General features: G+C 42.2%; 1 protein-coding gene across 1 annotated transcript in view; it reads right to left on the bottom strand.

The window, feature by feature from the left end:
* The window catches only part of LOC125446804 (threonine--tRNA ligase 1, cytoplasmic-like), a 42,201-nt gene that overhangs the window by 8,123 nt on the left and 12,990 nt on the right, over positions 1-21,088 (bottom strand). The window contains exons 4-8 of the mRNA XM_048520643.2: positions 7,945-8,107; positions 2,332-2,469; positions 1,835-1,912; positions 1,655-1,755; positions 438-542 (exon numbers count right to left, since the gene is read on the bottom strand). Of these exons, the coding sequence (XP_048376600.2) occupies positions 438-542; positions 1,655-1,755; positions 1,835-1,912; positions 2,332-2,469; positions 7,945-8,107 (585 nt within the window). The remainder of the gene's footprint in view (positions 1-437; positions 543-1,654; positions 1,756-1,834; positions 1,913-2,331; positions 2,470-7,944; positions 8,108-21,088) is intronic.

The raw sequence follows: 21,088 nt of genomic DNA, 5'->3' as shown, positions 1-21,088 counted from the left end.
CCTGTCTGAAAATGTTCTGTGAAAGAAGAGCCAATCAAGTACAATAATGAGCTGAACCAGATCAGAAAAGTTTTGTATTCAATGTGAACAGGGTGAGTGGAGAGATCCCAGGAATGGGCAACATTTAAGGTGGGTCACAGGACAGTATCAACAGGCCTTTGAAATCTAGAATCAGGAACCCAATTCACTTCATGTTAAGCAAACCATTCCTGATCTTCCCAATCCCAAGCACACAACTGCCTCAAGTGGATCATTTACACTGTCGATACAAAACATAAAAAGAGGCAGCTCTGCAGCTTCACAGGGACTTGAATTCACTCAAAGTGAATGGAGCTGATTCTGTAATAACACTTGAACCCTGAAACTAGAGACGGCAAGATCAGCATAATTTCCAAGTGAGACATTTACTCTGCCACACCAAGTACTTGAAACTTTACCATTTCCCAGCACAGTTGTCGGCAAGAATTGCCACCATGCGTTCCAGCGATCCTAGCACAGCACGGTGAATGATAACTGGGTGGCTTCCACTTGTTCCATCTTTACTATAGAAAACAGGAAAACAAACTAACAATAGCATGACAAAAATAATGACTTTTTCCACAAATTCCAGGCAACCACCCACCCTCCAAAACCCCCGCCACCCACGCTCCACCACCACCCCCCACAACCCACCCACCTCCAACTTGGCTATTGTCAAGCTTGTCTGAAGTCAGTGTGGTCATGGTCAATAGGAGCTACTATTAACCAGAAGCTCAACCAAGTCACCTTTATTCACAAATGAACTCAAGCTACTTACATATCATTTCAAGATGATGGCAGTGGAGGAGCAGCATTTAGGCCCAAGTCTTGAGCTCAGAAAGCATCCACTGCCATCTGCCTTACTTTTCTCCCCCCTCGTTCTTTTTCTCTTTTGTTTCTTTTCCAGCAGCAGCGGTCCTCCAGAGTGTTGGCAGTGGTCCCCTTCGCGGGCCATCAGTAGCTGTGGGAGTGGCTCCTTCCCAGAGTGTTAGCAGTGTCTGGAGCCTAGTTCAGGGCCAGACTGCTTCAGTGGCAGTTGTATTGCCAAGATTTGCCCAGTGCAGACTCATGACGATGGCATGGTGGAGGCAAGATGGTGCTGAAGATTAGCTCCACAGTTCCAGCAGCTGTGGTTCAGATTTACACCATGGCTGGTCCCAGGTACCTGACAGCATAAGTGTTCTGGCTGCAGCAGTGTGTGGGGTCTTATGGCACCTGAGTGTTCACAGAAGAATGGACTTTGTTTTTTCCAATGGCGAGGACTCGTGAGAGGCGGGGGAGTGAGCTGGACATTTCCTTTTCTTTTATTTGATATTTTTAATCCTGTCTTCTAGATACTACGATGTTGCCAGAGACCTTGTACACTTTTCACCGTTCCTCTGTATTGCTGTACTTGAGTACACATGATAATAAAATCTAAACCCACATCCAACAAGCCTGGCTGTTGTCCCCAAGTTACAATCAGCACACTCTGGCTCAGTGGAGAATCTGAATCGTCCAGTTTGTAAAGCTGGATCCTATATTGTTAACTGATTACCATAGAGCAACAGATACACCCATTAACACCACAAAGAGTGCAAACATTACAGATGGGAAATCAAAAACAAGATCACAATATCATCAAAGCTGTACTCACCTAACGTACACCAGATTAAACTGAATGGGCAGCTGAAAGTCCAGCTGGATGGTAGCACACTGATGGTATCGGCCTAGAGCATCCTTTATCTCAATGTCGATCTGTAATGAATCAGAGAATTAGAAAGTGCATGGAAGATTTGAGGAGATAATACACACTGCAGCAAAATCCTACTCTAACCTTTGGTCCATAAAACGCTCCATCTCCCGCACTTAGTCTCCACTGCTCATCAAACGCATTCAAACAGCACTCCAACTGCTAAACCACAAGAAATAAAAACATGAAACTCAGTATCACTCACAGCATGTTTTACTGTGTATTGTCCCAATGTCAGCATCAATTTTGCTGACAGCATGAGTTAAGAAGAAAGTAAGTTGTCTTTGCAATGTGTGGTCTCACTCCAAGGGTTACAGCAAGGTTGGGGACAGCTGAGGTCGTATTTACTGTACCGCAAACAGCTTCCTTTTCATCTGGGGATGTGATAACTTAGAAATACAGAATTGGTTTTATCAGATAATCAGTGCTGGTTTGAAAAGCTCTCCATAAAGACTAAATCCAGTTTCCTTTCTGCAACACAGAAATGATGTTTGCAGCCACACATTGCTGATGTCAAGCCAAATCACAATCGGCACCAATTACTCTTTCCACTATTAGCCAACAGTCCAGGAATCACTTGCCTTTTCTGCCTGATTCCACAAGTGCAGATCGCCCAGAAACTTTTTCGGCCGTGTGGAAAGGATGAGCTGGAAGCTGAAGCCAAACATTCCATACACCGACCGGACAAAGTCTAGACATTCACTTATCTCCTCATCAACCTGTAAAAGGAGAAGTAGTAAAATAAGAAGTCACCAACTTCAAACCAATAAAGTAAAACAGAAACAGGAGCATTGGATAAATTAGCCACCTATAAAGGACCATGTTTTATCTTTCTGTATTTCTAATTATGGATTGAAATGGGAAAAGAACTGTTTGAAAAACTAAGCAAGCAGTCTGATACTCATTGTAAATACATAACTGCAAGCTCTAGCAATGAGAGATGGTTTGCTGATGAACAAGAACCAAAGGCTGTGTACAAGTATAGATTCAGCCAGTAATAAGCAACTGATTAGATTGCAGACCAGTGACCAATGAAAAAAGGTCAGCTTCCTACTACCAGCTGTGTGATTGGCTGTCATGTACCTGAACTGCTTGAGGCTGTTAACAAGACAGTGAAAAGTCTTCCAATCTCCATCAGCTCAAGAGTTCTCTCTATTCTCTGTAGTCAAAGCTACTTTAGGCTTGAAGAAAATCAACAAATGAGAAAATGCAGCACACAAGAGCAGGCCCTTCGGCTCTCCAAGTCTGTGTCAATCATCATGCCCTAATTAATCTGAAAATAAACCTACCATTCTTCAAACTGTATCCATCTATTCCCTCCCTACTCATGTACCCTCTAAGTGCCTCTTAAATGTCTTCAATGTGCCCATTTCCACCTTCTGGTTGTGCATTCCAGGCTGCTACCACTCTCTGCGTGAAAAACTTCCCTTGCACATCTCCCTTAAACTTTCCCCTCTGATCTTGAATCTTTGCCCCCTTGTAATCGAAACTTCAACCCTGGAAAAAAACTTGGACTGGCCACCCTATCGATGCCTCTCATAATTTTGTAGATCTCTATCAGGTCTCCTCTCAGCTGCTGTCTTTCCAGTGAAAACAATCCTAGACTTTTTAAACCTTTCCTCATAGTCAATGTCCTGGAGGCCAGACGACATCCTGGTAAACCTCCTCTGCACTCTTTCCAAAGCTTCCACATCCCTCTGGTAGTGTGGTGACCAAAACTTCACACATTACTCCAAATTCGGCCTAACAAGGGTTTTATATAGCTGCAACATATTTTGCCAATTCTTGTAATCCACACCCCGGGCAATGAAGTCAAGCATGCCATACACCTTCTTAATCACCTTGGCTACCTGTGTTGCCACTTTCAGCAAACTGTGAACCTGCAAGCACAGATCTGTCTGAATGTTATCTTAAGTTTCTGTAAGCTTTGACTTTTGCCTAATAAGCCGAAACCTCTATGAAGTCAGCATCTTCAAGCAACGTTCCCCACAAAGACAGTCATCACCTTACGGAGAATAACTTCAGAACAAAAAATGGGAATTACAAAAGCATAAGATATAGTAGCAGAATTAGGCCAAGTCTGTTCTGCTGCTCGATCATGGTTGACATGTTTCTCAACTGCATTCTCCTGCCTCCAGTCCATAACTCTAACTCCTTACCAATCAAAACTACTTACCTCTATCTTAATTACACTCAATGATTTGGCCTATGCAGCCCTCTGTGGAAATGAGTTAACAGATTAACTACCCTCTGGCTAACAAAATTCCTCATCTCAGTTAGAAAAGGTCATCTTATCATCCTGAGGCTGTACCTCAGGTCCTGATCAACCCTACTAGTGAAAACAACTTTTTTACATTGATTCTGACCAGAGCTCTCAGTACTCTGTATGTTTCAATCAGATCCCCTCCCCATCCTTCTAGACTCGATCAAGTACAGACTCAGAGTCTTCAACTAATCTTCATATAACAAGCCCTTCATCCCCAGGATCATTCTTGGAAACCTCCTCTGGATACCTTCCAATGCCAGGACATCCTTCCTTAGATAGGGGGCCCAAAGCTGCTCTCAGCATTCAAAATGCCACAGCCTTATATACCTCAGAAGTGCACATTTGCTCTTGTATTCTAGTCCTCTTGAAATAAATGCGAATGTTACATTTGCCTTCCTAGCTCCCAAATGAACCTGCATGTTAAACTTAAGAGTATCCTGAACTAAAATTCCCATCTCGCTTTGTGCTTCATTTTTCTGAAGTTTCTCTCCATTTAGAAATAGTTCATACCTCTGTTCTTGCCCCCAGAGTGCATAACGTCATACTCTCCCAGACTGTCTTGTATTTGCACACCTTTGCCAACTTGGCTAGCTTGTCCAAGTCCTTCTGCAACCTCCACGCTTCCTTAAAACTATATGCCTTTCTACATATTGTGGGAGATATAGCAGTTAGGATCGGAAATTGGCTTGCTGAAAGAAGACAGAGGGTGGTAGTTGATGGGAAATGTTCATGCTGGAGACCAGTTACTAGTGGTGTACCACAAGGGTTGGTGTTGGGTCCACTGCTGTTTGTCATTTTTATAAATGACCTGGATGAGGGCGTAGAAGGATGGGTTAGTAAATTTGCAGACGACACTAAGGTTGGTGGAGTTGTAGACAGTGACGAAGGATGCTGTAGGTTGCAGAGAGACATAGATAAGCTGCAGAGCTGGGCTGAGAGGTAGCAAATGGAGTTTAATGCGGACATGTGTGAGGTGATGCACTTTGGTAGGAATAACCGGAAGGCAAAGTACAGGGCTAATGGTAAGATTCTTGGTAGTGTAGATGAGCAGAGAGATCTCGGTGTCCATGTACACAGATCCTTGAAAGTTGCCACTCAGGTTGACAGGGCTGTTGAGAAGGCATACAGTGTTTTAGCTTTTACTAATAGAGGGATCGAGTTCCGGAACAAAGAGGTTATGCTGCAGCTGTACAAAACTCTAGTGCGGCCGCACTTGGAGTATTGCGTACAGTTCTGGTCACCGCATTATAAGAAGGATGTGGAAGCTTTGGAAAGGGTGCAGAAGAGATTTACTAGGATGTTGCCTGGTATGGAGGGAAGGTCTTACGAGGAAAGGCTGAGGGACTTGAGGCTGTTTTCATTAGAGAGAAGGTTGAGAGGTGACTTAATTGAAACATATAAAATAATAGGAGGGTTAGATAGGGTGGATAGGGAGAGCCATTTTCCTAAGATGGTGACGGCGAGCATGAGGGGGCATAGCTTTAAATTGAGGGGTGAAAGATATAGGACAGATGTCAGAGGTAGTTTCTTCACTCAGAGAGTAGTAAGGGAATGGAATGCTTTGCCTGCAATGGTAGTAGATTCGCCAACTTAAGGTACATTTAAGTAGTCATTGAATAAGCATATGGACGTACATGGAATAGTGTAGGTTAGATGGGCTTGAGATCGGTATGACAGGTCGGCACAATATCGAGGGCCGAAGGGCCTGTACTGTGCTGTAATGTTCTATGTTCTAGCACAGGAACAGGCCCTTTGGCCTTCCAAGCCTGCACCGATCGAGATCCTCTGTCTAACCTGTCATCTATTTTCTAACGGTCTGTGTCCATTTGCTCCCCACCCATCCATGTACCTGTCCAGACATATCTTAAAAGATGCTAACGTGTCTGTGTCTACCACCTCTGCTGGCAACGCGTTCCAGGCACCCACCACCCTCTGTGTAAAGAACTTTCCTCCTCTCACTTTGAACTCATGACCCCTAGTAATTGAGTCCCCCACTCTGCGAAAAAGCTTCTTGCTATCCACCCTGTCTGTACCCCTCATGATTTTGTAGACCTCAATCAGGTCCCCCCTCAGTCTCCGTCTTTCTAATGAAAATAATCCTAATCTACTCAACCTCTCTTCATAGCTAGCACCCTCCATACCAGGCAACATCCTGGTGAACCTCCTCTGCACCCTCTCCAAAGCGTCCACATCCTTTTGGTAATGTGGCGAACAGAACTGTACACAGTACTCTAAATGTGGCCAAACCAAAGTCTTAAACAACTGTAACATGATCTCCCAACTCTTGTACTCAATACCCCGTCCAATGAAGGAAAGCATGCCATATGCCTTCTTGACCACCCTATTGATCTGCGTTGCCACCTTCAGGGAACAATGGTCCTGAACACCCAGATCTCTCTGCTCATTAATTTTCCCTAGGACTTTTCCACTTACTGTATAGTTCGCTCTTGAATTAAATCTTCCAAAATGCATCATCTCGCATTTGCCCAGATTAAACTCCATCTGCCATTTATCTGCCCAACTCTCCAGTCTATCTATATTCTGTTGTAATCTCTGACAGTCCCCTTCACTATCTGCTACTCCACCAATCTTGGTGTCATCTGCAAACTTGCTGATCAGACCACCTACACCTTCCTCCAAATCACTTACATTTATCACAAACAACAGTGGTTCCAACTCAGATCCCTGCGGAACACCGTAGTCACAGGTCTCCAATTTGAGAAACTCCCTTCTACTACTACTCTCTGGCTCCTGTTGCCTAGCCAGTTTTTTTATCCATCTAGCTAGCACACCCTGGACCCCATGTGACTTCACTTTCTCCATCAGCCTACCATGGGGAACCTTATCAAATGCCTTACTGAAGTCCATGTATATGACGTCTACAGCCTTTCCCTCATCAATCAACTTTGTCATGTCCTTAAAGAATTCTATTAAGTTGGTAAGACATGACCTTCCCTGCACAAAACCATGCCGCCTATCACTGATAAGCCCATTTTCTTTCAAATGGGAATAGATCCAATCCCTCAGTATCTTCTCCAGTAGCTTCCCAACCACTGACGTCAGGCTCACCGGTCGATAATTACCTGGATTATCCCTGCTACCCTTCTTAAACAAAGGGACAACATTAGCAATTCTCCAATCCTCCGGGACCTCACCCATGTCTAAGAATGCTGCAAAGATATCTGTTAAGGGCCTGGCTATTTCCTCTCTTGCTTCCCTCAGTTACCTGGGATAGATCCCATCCGGACCAGGTGACTTGTCCACCTTAATGTCTTTTAGGATACCCAACATTTCCTCCTTCCTTATGTCAACTTGATCTAGGTTGAATCTTAACTGCCCTCTGTGTAACTAGGGATGGGAATAAATGCTAGTCAGTAATGCCATCTTCGGCTTAATGAAAAAAAGAAAATTCTTCCCCACATCCTGACTATTTGGAGGAGGTCTGTACACAGTTCCCATCAGAGGCATTTTCCCCTTTATGGCTCCTAAATTCCACCCACAGAGTCGGAAGGTGTAGAATCTATCACTTCTTGCTAAAATTTAATTTCATTTCTTATTGAAAAGGCAATCCTGCCACTCTGCCCGTCCTTTCAATGGAACATGTATCCTTGGATACCCAGCACTGATCCTTAAAGCCATGGCTCTGCAATACATCGTACCTGCCAATTTCAATCTGCACTACAAGCTTATTTGCTTTGCTTCATATCCTGCTTTAAGTACAACACCCTCAGTCCTGACTGCCCCCTCCTTCACATAGTTGTTCCTTTATCTGCTGTGTCGGAAGTTAGATTCCTGACACTTCCCATACAGTCTTTCCTAATACTTATTCAAGTGCAACTGCATTTCAACTGCTGCTCAAGTTATAAAGGGTCCACACCTGATTCTGAATAAAAAGGAGACTGAGATCAGAATGCAACATTTCACTCACCTGCTCTATCATACAGAAGATGTGAGCATCATCCTGTTCGAACCGACGCACTCTGCTTAATCCTGTTAAGGTGCCTGAAAACTCATAGCGATGAAGAACCCCAAAATCAGCTAATCGCAAAGGGAGCTCACGCCAAGATCGTGGACGATGGTCAAACATCAAACTGAAACAAACAGTGTTTAAGCATTCTGGCTCTACCAGTCTGATACACCACTTCTCATGGGAACCAAGTTTCTCATCATGTCTGATACGGATCTGATACGAACTTGGATAAAGTTCACAGAGAATATTCAGTACTGGGGTTATTAGACTCGGTCCCCAGTAACCCACTGATATTATGGAGCCACTGGTACAGGTTAGATACATGACAAAGAACAATCACTAGCCCAATCACCAATCTTAGTGAATGTGCTCTACTCAAGCCTCCTTCCATCTTTCCTCATTCAAATATACAATACGCAACTATTCCCTTCTCCCTTGTGTTTGTCTAGTTTCCCCTGGAATACATCTAAGTTATACACTTCAACCACTCCCTGGGATACCTGTGAATTCTTACTATTCTTTGTTCAGAGAAGCTTCCTCTGAATTCCATACAGGATTTCTTGACGACTATCTTATATTGATTACTATCTTATATTGTGTGTTTCAGGAAACAGTCTTTTTCAAAATCTTTCATAACTTTAGTTACTTCCATGTCGTTCCTGTTCAGCCTTTTTCTAAAACAAAACACAAAAACTCACCTAATTTTATTTTCCTGATGTCAACGCACACATTTCTGATATCATCCTTATGCGTGGTCTCTGCCCCTTCTTCTAGTACCTCTCTTTTTCATAATGCGCACTTACTCACATTTAGTGTTGAGCCTTATTTGCCAATTAGCCTCTTCTGACAGAGAGGGAGTCCTTCTATATTGCAGTATCTGATCACACCTCCACTTATTACAATTTGGAAATTGTATTTTGATTCCAAATCTAAATTGGGAATGTAAACTTTGAATAGTGATCCTCGAGGAATACCACTGCCCACCGTTTGTCACTCAATAACAATCCTTTACTCACAACTCTTCTGTTTTATATTCTTGTCCCCAGACTCCACTTCTCTAACCTTACTCATTAGGGTACTATGGGTTACGTTATTGAAGGCCTTTTTAAAAATTCAGTTATCTACTTTGTCACCATTGTCTACTCTGTTACATCCTTAAATGCACTCAGGAGATCTAGCAAGATTTTCCCTTTCAAAATCCATGTACAGTATTCATTTTTATATATTCTTTTTCTAGGTTTCTACCATTCTCTCCTTTTGCACGGTTTCCAAACTTTTGCTCACTCTCAATCTAAAGTTGGCTAGTCTAATAACATTCCTTGAATGCGTTCTATACCTCCCTTTCTTAAATCTGAGAATGTCATTTGTAATCTGAAAGCTGTGTGGCACGCACTATACATTTTTGTGACAGAATATTAAAGAGACATCACCAATTTCAATATGTTTTATAGATTATTTCTAAAATTAAAAAATGAAATCTCTCTGTGCCAGGCCCTCAGTTTGTTTAGTTTATTCGATTTATCCTTGTTTTCTCAGTTTAATTTTAAATTATGTGATGGCACTGGTGTTAGACTGGAGTGGCAAAAGTCAGAACACCAGGACAAAGTTCAACAGGTTAATTTGAAATCACAGGCTTTTGAAACACTGCTCCTTTGCCAGGTAAGGGATCAGCGCTTCAAAAGCTTATGATTTCAAACTAACCTGTTTAACGATAACCTACTGTCATATGACTCCTAAGTTTAAATGCATATCTGATTGCTCATCTCATTATCCGTTATGTCGATCTGTTACAGTTCCCTGAAATTTCAAAGTGAAATCTTAATTTAAGTATCCAACATTTCTAGACTGTTACCTATGATATCACCTCGCCTATCCCTTCATGTTATTCTTTCCATTACAACTTTCTTCATTTTGTTGATTTGGCTGTTAAGTATTTGACTACTTAACTTAATGTTTCCTGATAATTCAATTTCATCTTTTCTGTTTACTTTTTAATTTAACATTTTTTTCTAACCTCTTTGAATTCCCCCTTATGTATTCCTGTCAATGTACTTACCTGTGTTTCATTCCTAAATTGTTCTGTTATGTTTTTATTCAATCATGGAGTCTCATTCATATTTAGATTGTTCTTTACTTTTAGCAGGAAAAATTCTCTCCACATTGATGAACAAAGTTTTGAATGTTTCTCATTTCTGTTTGCCAATATTGCTTGTTTCATACCTTAAGTTCCAGTCTTAGCCTCTTAACATTATTTTTTCTCTAAAAATCTATGTTTTCATTGTAATTTTGTATTTTGTTGTGATCTCTATTATTTTATTATGGTCACAATTGCCTAGATATGCTCCTTCTTTAACGCATCTACTCTGGTTCAGGTGGTGTTAGCTGGACAGCTGATTCACAAAGTAGGGCGATGACAACTGCACGGTTTCAAATGCCGCACCAGTTGAGGTTATGAAGCACTCACCTTGTTTGCATTGTAGCGGTCCTTCAAGATAAACCACCACACCAGTTGCTTCTGTTGAATGAACGGCCCTCTGGTTTGGTAAGACCATGGCAACTTTATGTACTCCAGTTCATTCCGCATTACTACATGTCAATAGCAAATCTTCCACTGTTGGGGTTTTTCACATATTAGTTAGAAAGACACCCTATATACTCAGTAGGGACTCTATTCACTTTCCCCTTTCTCTACCTCCTCTGCCCAATTAAGATGAGAGCTGAAATTCCTCTTAATATTTTGCAATGTTTATACTCAATTCCTTTAATTATCTACACGTTTCTTCCTCCACCTCTGTCCCCCTACTAGTGGTCTCCGGAGCATTCACGTGCTGGGTCCTTGTAGGTCTCTCTGAAGAGATTCCATTTTGATCCGACTGACACATGCCTTTTTTTTAAATTTCCATGTGTGACGATGCTGACACTTTAGGAGGTTATTTTGTCCTGTTTTCTTTTGAAGAGGGGACATAAGGCAGAGGTTTGGAACTGGCTACTGAAAACGACTTGAATAAACAGCACCGGAGGCCATGGGTTTTGTTTTTTAAAAATGGCCTGAATGGGGCAGCCAGTTCTCTCAAATCAAGATTTCTGTGTTTTGGTTTTTCTCAATAACATCAGAAGACATTGGGGTCTCTAATGAGTAGGAAGTTTCGGTGAATGTCTCTTGTCTGCTTCTCTCTCAATCTTTTATTGACATTTTTTCCCTCGTAGATTGGAGAACTGATGTGAGAATCTTTGTTTGAAATTTCCTTTTAGCCAAGGGCTGTCTGTACGGGACGCAACTATATTGGAACAGTCAATCAGTTATAATTATAGTCATAGAGGTCTACAGCATGAAAACAGGCCGTTTGGCCCTACATGCCGATGCTGCCAAGTTTTCACAATCTAAACCAAATCCATTTGCCTACATTTGGTCCATATCCCTCCGTACCTATTCCATTCATGTACCTGTCTGAATGTTTAAATGACAAAATTGTACTTGCTTCCTCCACTACTTCTGGCAGCTCATTCCAAATACTCACCACCCTCTCCGTGAAAAAACTGCCCCTCTGGGCGCTACATGGGGAAAAGCTATCTGCTATCTATCTGATACCACCCCTCAGTCTCCAAAATTCCCATCCACACAGAGTTCATTTGCCTTATGTGTCAGGCCTCTTGCATTTAAATAAATGCAGTTTAACCGAGACTTCCCTTGCTTCCTGCTGTGCTCTTGCCTGCCCTCTCTACTACCAGAATTACCAAGATTGCCTTGGCTATTTAACTTTCTCTCATTATCTTTTGTACTGTCCTCAACTTTGTCATTTGTCCCCCTACTGCTTTGGATCCCAATATCCCTGCCAGACCAATTGAAACTCTCTTAAGTGGCTTTCACAAATGTCCCATCCAGGGTTAGGTCCCCTGGTAGTTCAGATGCAATCTGTCCCTCTTGCATAGGTTACATCTGCCCTAGAAGAGATCCCAATGATCCAAGAACCCAAATCCCTGTCCCCTACACCAGTTCTGGAGCCATACATTCATCTGCCAAATCCTCCTATTCCTACACTCACAAAGACATGGCACTGGAAGTAGTTAAGAAATTACTACCCTTGAGGTCCTGCATTTTAACCTTCCTAACTCCCTATAATCATTTTGCAGGACCTCATCCCTTTTCTTACCCACGTCATTGGTACCAGTATGTAAAATGACCTCTGCCTGCTCACCCTCCCCCTTTAGAATTTCATGCAATTGTTCAGTTACTATATCCATTATTCTGTCGAGTTTCTGATCTGTTAAGATATTCTAAATTCCTCTGTTTTTGGTTGTATTTTGTTACAGCGTTTAAATAAATTGTGTTCTGCTTAACTTCAAGTAGTTTGACCAGTTGTACTGCATCTGAGACACTTTACATTTACCTTTAAAATAAGAAAAGGTTAGGGTCTATCTACCTTAGAATATGGATCTGGTCCATAACAAATTGGGGGCTCTTATCACCATCCGAATCTATAATTTCAAGTTGGTTTAGCACTATCAGACTCGAAGACTGAGTGGTAATTGTTGGGGTCTTTTATTTTGGGTGTTGAATGCAATTGATTTAAGTAAAGTGTGCCTCATACAGTAATGGCTCTTTAGGTCACTAAGAGTTTTCCAGGTGGGGAGTGGAAGAAGGGACTTTGGAGTTTTACACAAAGTGAGTACAGCAATGTTGTTGGAACTGGCAGACCAGTTAGAGTTGGGGTTGACTTTGTCCACGCAAAAAGGGGAGGTAATTGCAGAAATAGCTCGACATTTACGATTTCCAGAAATGTCACCAGAATCTTCAGAAATGACTAAAATTCAATCGCAAATGAAATAGCTTGAATTAGAGGCAAAAGAAAAGGAAAGAATAGCCAATGACAGAACAAAAGGAAGGAAAAGGAAATGAAATTACAATTAAAAGCAGAGGAAGAAAGCCCGGGTGGCGGGGGGGGCGGTGGAAGAGGAAGGCCCTAGCAGAAGAGAGAAAAGAAAAGCAGAAAGAGAGAGATAACACAGTGTGGAGCTGGGGGAACACAGCAGGCCAGGCAGCAGAGGAGCAGGAAAGATGATTTTTCAGGTCGGTACCCTTCTTCAGAATGAACTTTCCTGCTCCTCCGAGGCTCCCTGGCCTGCTGTGTTCCTCCAGCTCCACATTTTATCTGTGATTCCAGCATCTGCAGTTCTTGCTATCTGTCAGAAAGAGTGAGTTTGAATTTCAGAAGTCAGCAAGTAGAGGGCAAAGTCGACTTAAAAGGGCAGAGATGAAGGTAGAAGTAGAGGCTTCATGAAGAGGATAGTGATGATGAAAAAACCCATCATATCGAAAGGCCTGGTGGGGACCTATTGAAGTATGTCTAGGCATTGCCCAAGTCTGATGAGAAGGATGTAGAATCCTTTTTCAGTTCATTTGAGAAAGTGGCCACTGACCATATGGGTTTTATTGATCGAAACAAGGTTGGTAGATAGTGCTAGTGAGGTATTTGCATCACAATCAGAGTAGGTATCTAGAGAGTATGCACAAACAAAGAAAACCATTTTAAGTACATATCAGCTGCTGGCAGAAGCCTATAGACAATGTTTTGGCAATCTAAGTTTTGGACCCTGGTCAAACGTACATTGACTTTGAAAGGGTCAGATAATGTAATTTTACTAGGTTGATAAGGGCATTGAAAATAGATCAAACATTGACACTCTTAGAGAAACAATTATTTAGGAGTTCAAAATTTCATTTCCTGAAGCAGTGAGAATTCATGTGGAAGAGCAGAGAGTGAAAACTACAAGATTAGCAGCTGAAACAGGTGATAATTATGAGTTGGTTCATAAATCAATGTTGACATCAATTTCAATCTGTGAGGCACACACTAATTGGGTAAAAGAGAAATCTCAGTGATAACAGAAAGGGGATCTCATTGAAGATAATAAAGATGGGTTTCCTTTATACCCAGCAATAAACTATGAGGGCGAAAGAGAAGTAAAAAGACTCAGGTGTTTTCACAGCAATAAAGTCTATAAAAAGAACTGGGAAGACAGCTGTGGGAAAACAGAATAAGCTAGTGAATTTTGTTGAAGTGGTAATGGAAAAACACAGTGGAAGCTAAAATGCTGCACCAGAATGTTCAACCTGGTCAAAGGTTGGTTGAAAAGAAACTGCCAGATCTTCTTAAACCATTTACTTGCAAGGGGGACGTTTACTCGCATATGCCAGGAGGATCAGGTAAATAAATTACAATTTGAAGAGATATGCTGAAAGATGAAGAGATATGTAACTCAGAAGGGCTACTGCCAGAAAAGGCGGTAATATGTGGAATTCATGGTGAGATGAGAAGTGTTCCATTATGTAAACCGAGGTTGGCACATCTGGTGAAAAGCGGAGAAGTGGTAGTGGGAGTACTGGAGGAACTCTTAGCTCCAGGAATACAATTTGTCCTTGGTATAGAACATACAACATAGAATACAGCACAGAACAGGCCCTTCGGCCCTTGGTGTTGCACCGACCTGTGAACTAATCTAAGCCCATCCCCCGACACTATCCCATCACCATCCATATGCTTATCCAAGGACTGTTTGAATGCCCCGAATGTGGCTGAGTTAACCACATTGGCAGACAGGGCATTCCATGCCCTTACCACTCTCTGAGTAAAGAGCCTGCCTCTGAGTAAAGAGCCTGCCTCTGACATCTGTCTTAAATCTATCACCCCTCAATTTGCAGCTACGCCCCCTTGTACAAGTCAATGTCATCATCCGAGGAAAACACTGTCCACCCTATTAATATTGATATAGCTGGATCACAGGTGGGAGTGCTGCCAACTATGGTTGAAAAGTCACAGGAAAATTAGGCAACTTAGGTGTTATAAGAAGTATATCCTGTGACTTTTCCTGAATATGTGGTAACAAGGTCACAAAACCACACACACTGAAGCAGGAAGAGAAATCAAAGAATAAAGGTAAGGAAATTGAAGTAAGTTATCAGAGACTATGCTGGTTGGGAATAAACAAGAACAGGTGGGGAAACAAACTTAACTGAATTACAACAGAAAATGAAAACAAAGCAATTGTATCCAAAAGGATACACAGAAGAAGAAAGAGTGTATCCCAGAACATTAATATCTTCAAAATAGCGTCTTGAAGAGGAAACGGTAATCATCACGTATTCAGGTAGATAAGAAGTCGGCATAAGTTCATGAAGTGGTACGGTTAACACTGCTGCCTCACGATGCAGGGAACTTGGGCTTGATTCCTCCCTCAGGCGACTGTCTACATAGGTTTCCTCCGGGCGCTCCAACTTCCTCCCAAAGTGCAAAGATGTGTAGGATAGGTAGATTAACCATGGGAAATGCAGGGTTACAGGGATAGGGTTGGGGAGCAGGGGCGAGCCTGGGTGGGATGTTCTTTGGAGGGTCCATGTGGACTGGATGGGCTGATTTCACATGATTCTATGAAGTTGTATTACCAGCAGGTTATAAAAAGGTGGCATTGCAGTTAGCACATAAATTACCAGTAGGAAGTTATCTGGGAGTAAGGAAAACTCAAGCCAAAATACAAAAAACATTTTTCTGGACTCAACTGCATGAGGATGTAGCTGAATTTTGCCAGACATGCTACACGCATCAAGTAATTGGAAAATCTCAGGCAGCGATAAAACCAGCACCTTTAATACCCATTCCTACATTTGAGGAACCTTTCACAAAAAGTCTTGATTGATTGGGTTGGACTCTACTAAAGCAAAAAGTAGGAATCCGTATTTGTTGACAATAATGGATGTATCCAAAGATTTCCACAGTCTATTCCACTACACAGTATCACAGCTGAAAGGACTGCAGAACAGTCACTCAAATTTTTCACTAGATGCACACTATCCAGAGATACAATCAGATCAAGGGTCAAATTTTATATCAATATTATTCAAAGTTACAGATAGCACAAGAATAAAGCAATTCAAATCCACTGTGTGTTAACCAGAATTGCAAGGAGCATTACAAGAGTGGAAATCAAACTTCAAAGGCTATGCTAAGGGTTTACAGTCAAGATGTCCAGATGATTGGGATAAATGAATTCCATTTGAACTTTTTGCAATTAGGGATGCACCAAATGAATCTATCAAAATCAGTCCATTTTAAGTTGTAGACTTGCTTGCCGAGCTAGTGTGTTTGACGACAGCCATTTCGTCACCCAGCTAAGTACAATTGTCAGTATATCTCCAGTGAAGCGCTGATGTTCTATCTCGCTTCTATTCATGCGCCTCAGTTTGCTGGCAAGGTTGGCATTACTTCTGGGTCTATTTTTCAGTAGTTTGTATATCGGGTCCAGTTCAATGTACTTGTTGATGGAGTTCCGAGGGAATAAGCTGGGAAGCACTAATCTAATTAAGTCTGTGTGGGTGGAGTTGAGGAACCACAAAGGTTAAAAAAAAAACCATAATGGGAGTTATGTACAGACCTCTTAACAGTGATCAGGACCAGGGGCGAAAGTTGCACCGGGAAATAGATAGGGCATGTCAGAAAGGCAGGGTCACAGTGATCATGGGGGACTTCAATATGCAGGTGGACTGGGTGAATAATGTTGCCGGTGGATCCAAAGAAAGGGAATTCATGGAACACTTACAGGATGGCTTTTTAGAGCAGCTTGTGATGAAGCCCACAAGGGAGCAGGCTATTCTGGACTTAGTGCTATGTAATGAGCCTGACTTTATAAAAGATCTTACAGTAAGGGAACACTTAGAAAGCAAAAATCATAACATGGTAGAGTTCAGTCTGCAGTTTGAAAGAGAGAAGGTAAAGTCGGATGTAATGGTGTTACAGTCAAATAAAAGTAATTACTGGGGCATTAGAAAGGAAAATCGACTGGAAGCAGAGCCTAGTGGGGAAGACAGTAGACCAACAACGGCAGGAGTTTCTGGGTGTAATTGAGGACTCGGCACAGAGGTTCATCCCAAAGAAAAGAAACATTATCCGGGGGTCGGGAGGGGGGGTGGTGGTGGAATTAGACAGCCATGGCTGACAAAGAAAGTCAGGAAATGTATCAAAGAAAAAGAGACAGCCTATAATAAAGTGGCCAAGAGCACTGGGAAATCAGAAGATTGGGAAGGCTTCAAAAATAAACAGTGGATAACAAAGCGAGAAATAAGGAACAAGAAGATCAAATATGAAGGTAGGCTAGCCAGAAATATTAGAAATGATAGTAAAAGTTTCTTTCAATACATAGGAAACGAACGAGAGGCAAAAGTAGACATTGGGCCGCTCCAAATTGATGCTGGAAGGCTAGTGATGGGAGATAAGGAAATAGGTGAAGAACTTAAGTACTCTGCGTCAGTCTTCACAGTGGAAGACATGAGTAATATCCCAACAATTAAGGAGAGTTAGGGGGCAGAGTTGAGTATGGTAGGCATTACAAAAGAGAAAGTGCTAGAACAGCTAAAAGGTCTAAAAATTGATAAGTCTCCAGGCCCCGATGGGCTACATCTTGGAGTTCTGAGGGAGGTGGCTGAGGAAATAGTGGAGCTGTTGGTTGTGATCTTTTAAAAGTCACTGGAGTCAGGGAAAGTCCCAGATGATTGGAAAATCGCTCTTGTAACCCCCTTGTTCAAGAAAGGATGAAGACAACAGACGGAAAATTATAGGCTGATTAGTCTAACCTCAGTTGTTGGTAAAATTCTAGAATCCATTGTTAAGGATGAGATTTCTAAATTCCTGGAAGTGCAGGGTCAGATTAGAACAAGTCAGAATAGATTTAGTAAGGGGAGGTCGTGCCTGACAAACCTATTAGAATTCTTTGAAGAGGTAACAAGTAGGTCAGACCAGGGAAACCGAGTGGACGTTATCCAAAAGGCCTTCAATAAGGTGCTTCACGGGAGGCTTCTGAGTAAGGTGAGGGCCCATGGGGTTCGAGGTGAGCTACTGGCATGGCTGTCTGACAGAGGCATAGAGTTGGGATACAAGGCTTGTTTTCGTAATGGCAACTGGTGACAAGTAGTGTCCTGCAGGGTTCAGTGCTGGGGCCACAACTGTTCACTTTATATATTAATGATCTGGATGAAGGGACTGGGGGCATTCTGGCAAAGTTTGCTAATGATATGAAGTTAGGTAGACTGGCAGGTAGTACTGACAAGGTGGGGAGACTGCAGAAAGATTTAGACAGTTTAGGAGAGTGGTCCAGGAAATGGCCGATGGAATTCAATGTGAGTAAATGCGAGGTTTTGCACTTTGGAAAAAAGAATACAGGCATGGACTATTTTCTAAAGGGTGAGAAAATTCATAAAGCCGAAGAACAAAGGGATCTGGGAGTCCAGGATTCTCCAAAGGTTAACTCGCAGGTTGAGTCTGTGATTACGAAAGCAGATGTAATGTTGTCATTTATCTCAAGAGGGTTGGAACATAAAAGCAGCGATGTGCTTCTGAGGCTTTATAAAGATCTAGTTAGGCCCCATTTAGAATACTGTGTCCAATTTTGGGCCCCACACCTCAGGAAGGACATACTAGCCCTGGAGCGTGTCCAGCGGAGATTCACGCGGATGATCCTTGGAATAGTAGGCCTAACATACAATGAACAGCTGAGGATCCTGGGATTGTATTCATTAGCGTTTAGAAGGTTGAGGGGAAATCTAATAGAAACTTACAAGATAATGCACGACTTAGAAAGGGTGGTCGCTGGGAAGTTGTTTCCGTTAGGCGGGGAGACTAGGACCCGTAGGCACAGCCTCAGAATTAGATGGGGTCAATTTAGAATAGAAATGAGGAGACACTTCTTCAGTCAGAGAGTGGTGAGCCTGTGGAATTCATTGCCACAGAGCACAGTGGACGCCGGGACATTAAATGTCTCCAAGGCAGAGATTGATAATTCCTTGCGAGATCAAGAATTTCAGGGCTACGGGGAGAGTGCGGGTAAGTGGAGTTGAAATGATTAAATGGCGGAGTGGACTCGATGGGATGAATGGCTTTCCTTCTACTCCTATGTCTTATCCGAAACAGTGAAGACAATTTCAGCTTTAGTCACACAAAACAGACTATATTAATTTGAAGTATTTCCGTTTAGTATGAAAAATGTGTTCAAAGACTAACCAATAAAAAGTTATTTCAGGATATTCAGGATGTGCATTCACAACCTGGTAGTTTTTATTTGAACATGGAAGGAACATTTGCAGCATCTATCAGAATTGTTTGATCGACTTCCAGAAGCAGGATTGGTGAAAGAGCGAATTTGCAAGAGCTCAAGTCACTTTCCTGGGCCATGTCACTGGTAAGGGACAGATGGCCCCATTGGGCGTGACAACAAAGGTTATTGGGAAATTTCCCAAATTAACAAAGAGGGCAGTACCATGATTCCTCGGATTAAGTGGGTTTTATCAGAAGTTCGCAACTAATTTTAGCAGTGTGATTGCTCCACTGACTGACTTACTGAGGTGCAGAAAATTTCAGTGGACGGCAGACTATCAGAAGGCATTTGACAGTGTTAACCACTGCCCCAGTGTTAGCCACACCTAATTACCCCATTCAGAGTGGTTGTCGATGTAGATGTCGGTACTGTACTCTTACAAGATGACCATAAGATAGAAAGACCTATCGGGTATTTTTCCGGAAAATTAAATACTCATCAAAAGATATATTCCATAATTGAGAAGGCTACCTTAAGCTTGGTACTTGCATTACAACATTTCAACATTTATATTGCCAGTAATGTGTACGAGACAATATACACATTGATCATAATCCCTTAAAGTTTCTGGTGACATGCAAGCACAATAATTCCAGACTGTTTATATGGAGTTTATTATTACAGCCATTCAATGTGAAAATTATACATGTGGCAAGAGGAGAAACGTAACCGCCAAAGTGTTGTTATGGTTTTAATGAAGAAAAACGGAGCCGTTGAGTGGCAGAAGTCAAGGGATGAAATAGATTATAGCAGTGAATGTTTGCACGCTTACAGTCAGTATAATGTATACGTATTAGAGTGTACTCATCGAGCAAGACTAAGGGTTTTAAAAATGAAGCCATCTTCATATATGGAGGATTCTTTTTTAAAGGGGTGGAAGTGTGACGATGCTGTCGTCAGGTTATTTTGTTTTGAAGAGAGGATGTATGGCAGAGGTTCCGAATTGGCTAAAGATGACTTGAATTTTTTTTAAAAAACAGCCTGAATGGGCAGCCAACTCTCTCAGATCCAGATTTCTGGGTTTTGGTTTTTTTCTTTCAGTAACATCAGAACATATTGGGGTCTCAAAAGAGTTGGTAGCTTTAGTAAACATCTCTTGGCTGCTACTCGCTCTGAATCTTCTCTTGAAGCTTTGTTCCGTTCTGGATTGGAAAACTGCATGTGAGAATCTGTGTCTGAACTTTCTTTTTGGCAAATGGTGTTACTAATATTGGAACAGTTAATGAGGAATAGTTTCTCTATCTATTATTCTGCTAAGTTTCCAATCTGCGAAATTATTCTATATTCCTTCTTTAGTAGTATTTTAACTACACTGTTTAAATGAACTGTGCTTTCCTTAAAGTTGGGTCTGCCATTTTAAAATATTTTTGAGGGGGCCTGATCTGGTCCATAAAAATCTCATCCCTTCGACTCCAAGATGGCAGCAGAGTAGCAGTGCTGAGCCTGGGGCTTGTCTGCTCCCATCTGCTTTTTTTTATTACTTTTGCTCTTTGTCTTTAAAAATTGGAGAGTGGTTGGTGAAGGAGACATCCGGTGGTGGTAGCAGTGGCAGCAATGCCAGGATGAACCTGACATAGCTCCATTCCAGCCCAGGGTCTGCCAGCAAGGGAGGAGGTCCCAGGCTGACTCTCCCAGTGCAAACTCACAGGCTGAGCCAAGGCTCCAGGTCTGCAGCTAGTCCAGCTGCCAGAAAGAGCAGAAGTACTGGCAGAGGACTCTGATGATCAATGACTGGTACAGCATCTGGAGGAGCATCGGCTGGGGAACAGAAGGGATGTAACCTGCGCATCCCCAGATCTATGGCCCCAGCTCAGACATGGCAGTCACAACTGTGGCATAGGCAGAGACCCATAAGCAAGACCCCAGAGCCTATTACAGAGACCCCGGGTGATGTCAAGCAACAACTGGAGGAGCAGCAGAGGAGGAATAAGATGAAGACAGAAAGTAAATCTTGCATTATATT

Source organism: Stegostoma tigrinum, chromosome 36 (assembly GCF_030684315.1).
Source record: "Stegostoma tigrinum isolate sSteTig4 chromosome 36, sSteTig4.hap1, whole genome shotgun sequence".
NCBI lineage: Eukaryota > Metazoa > Chordata > Chondrichthyes > Orectolobiformes > Stegostomatidae > Stegostoma > Stegostoma tigrinum.
The sequence above is the reverse complement of the archived record's forward strand: the minus strand, read 5'-3'. Positions and strand labels throughout refer to the sequence as shown.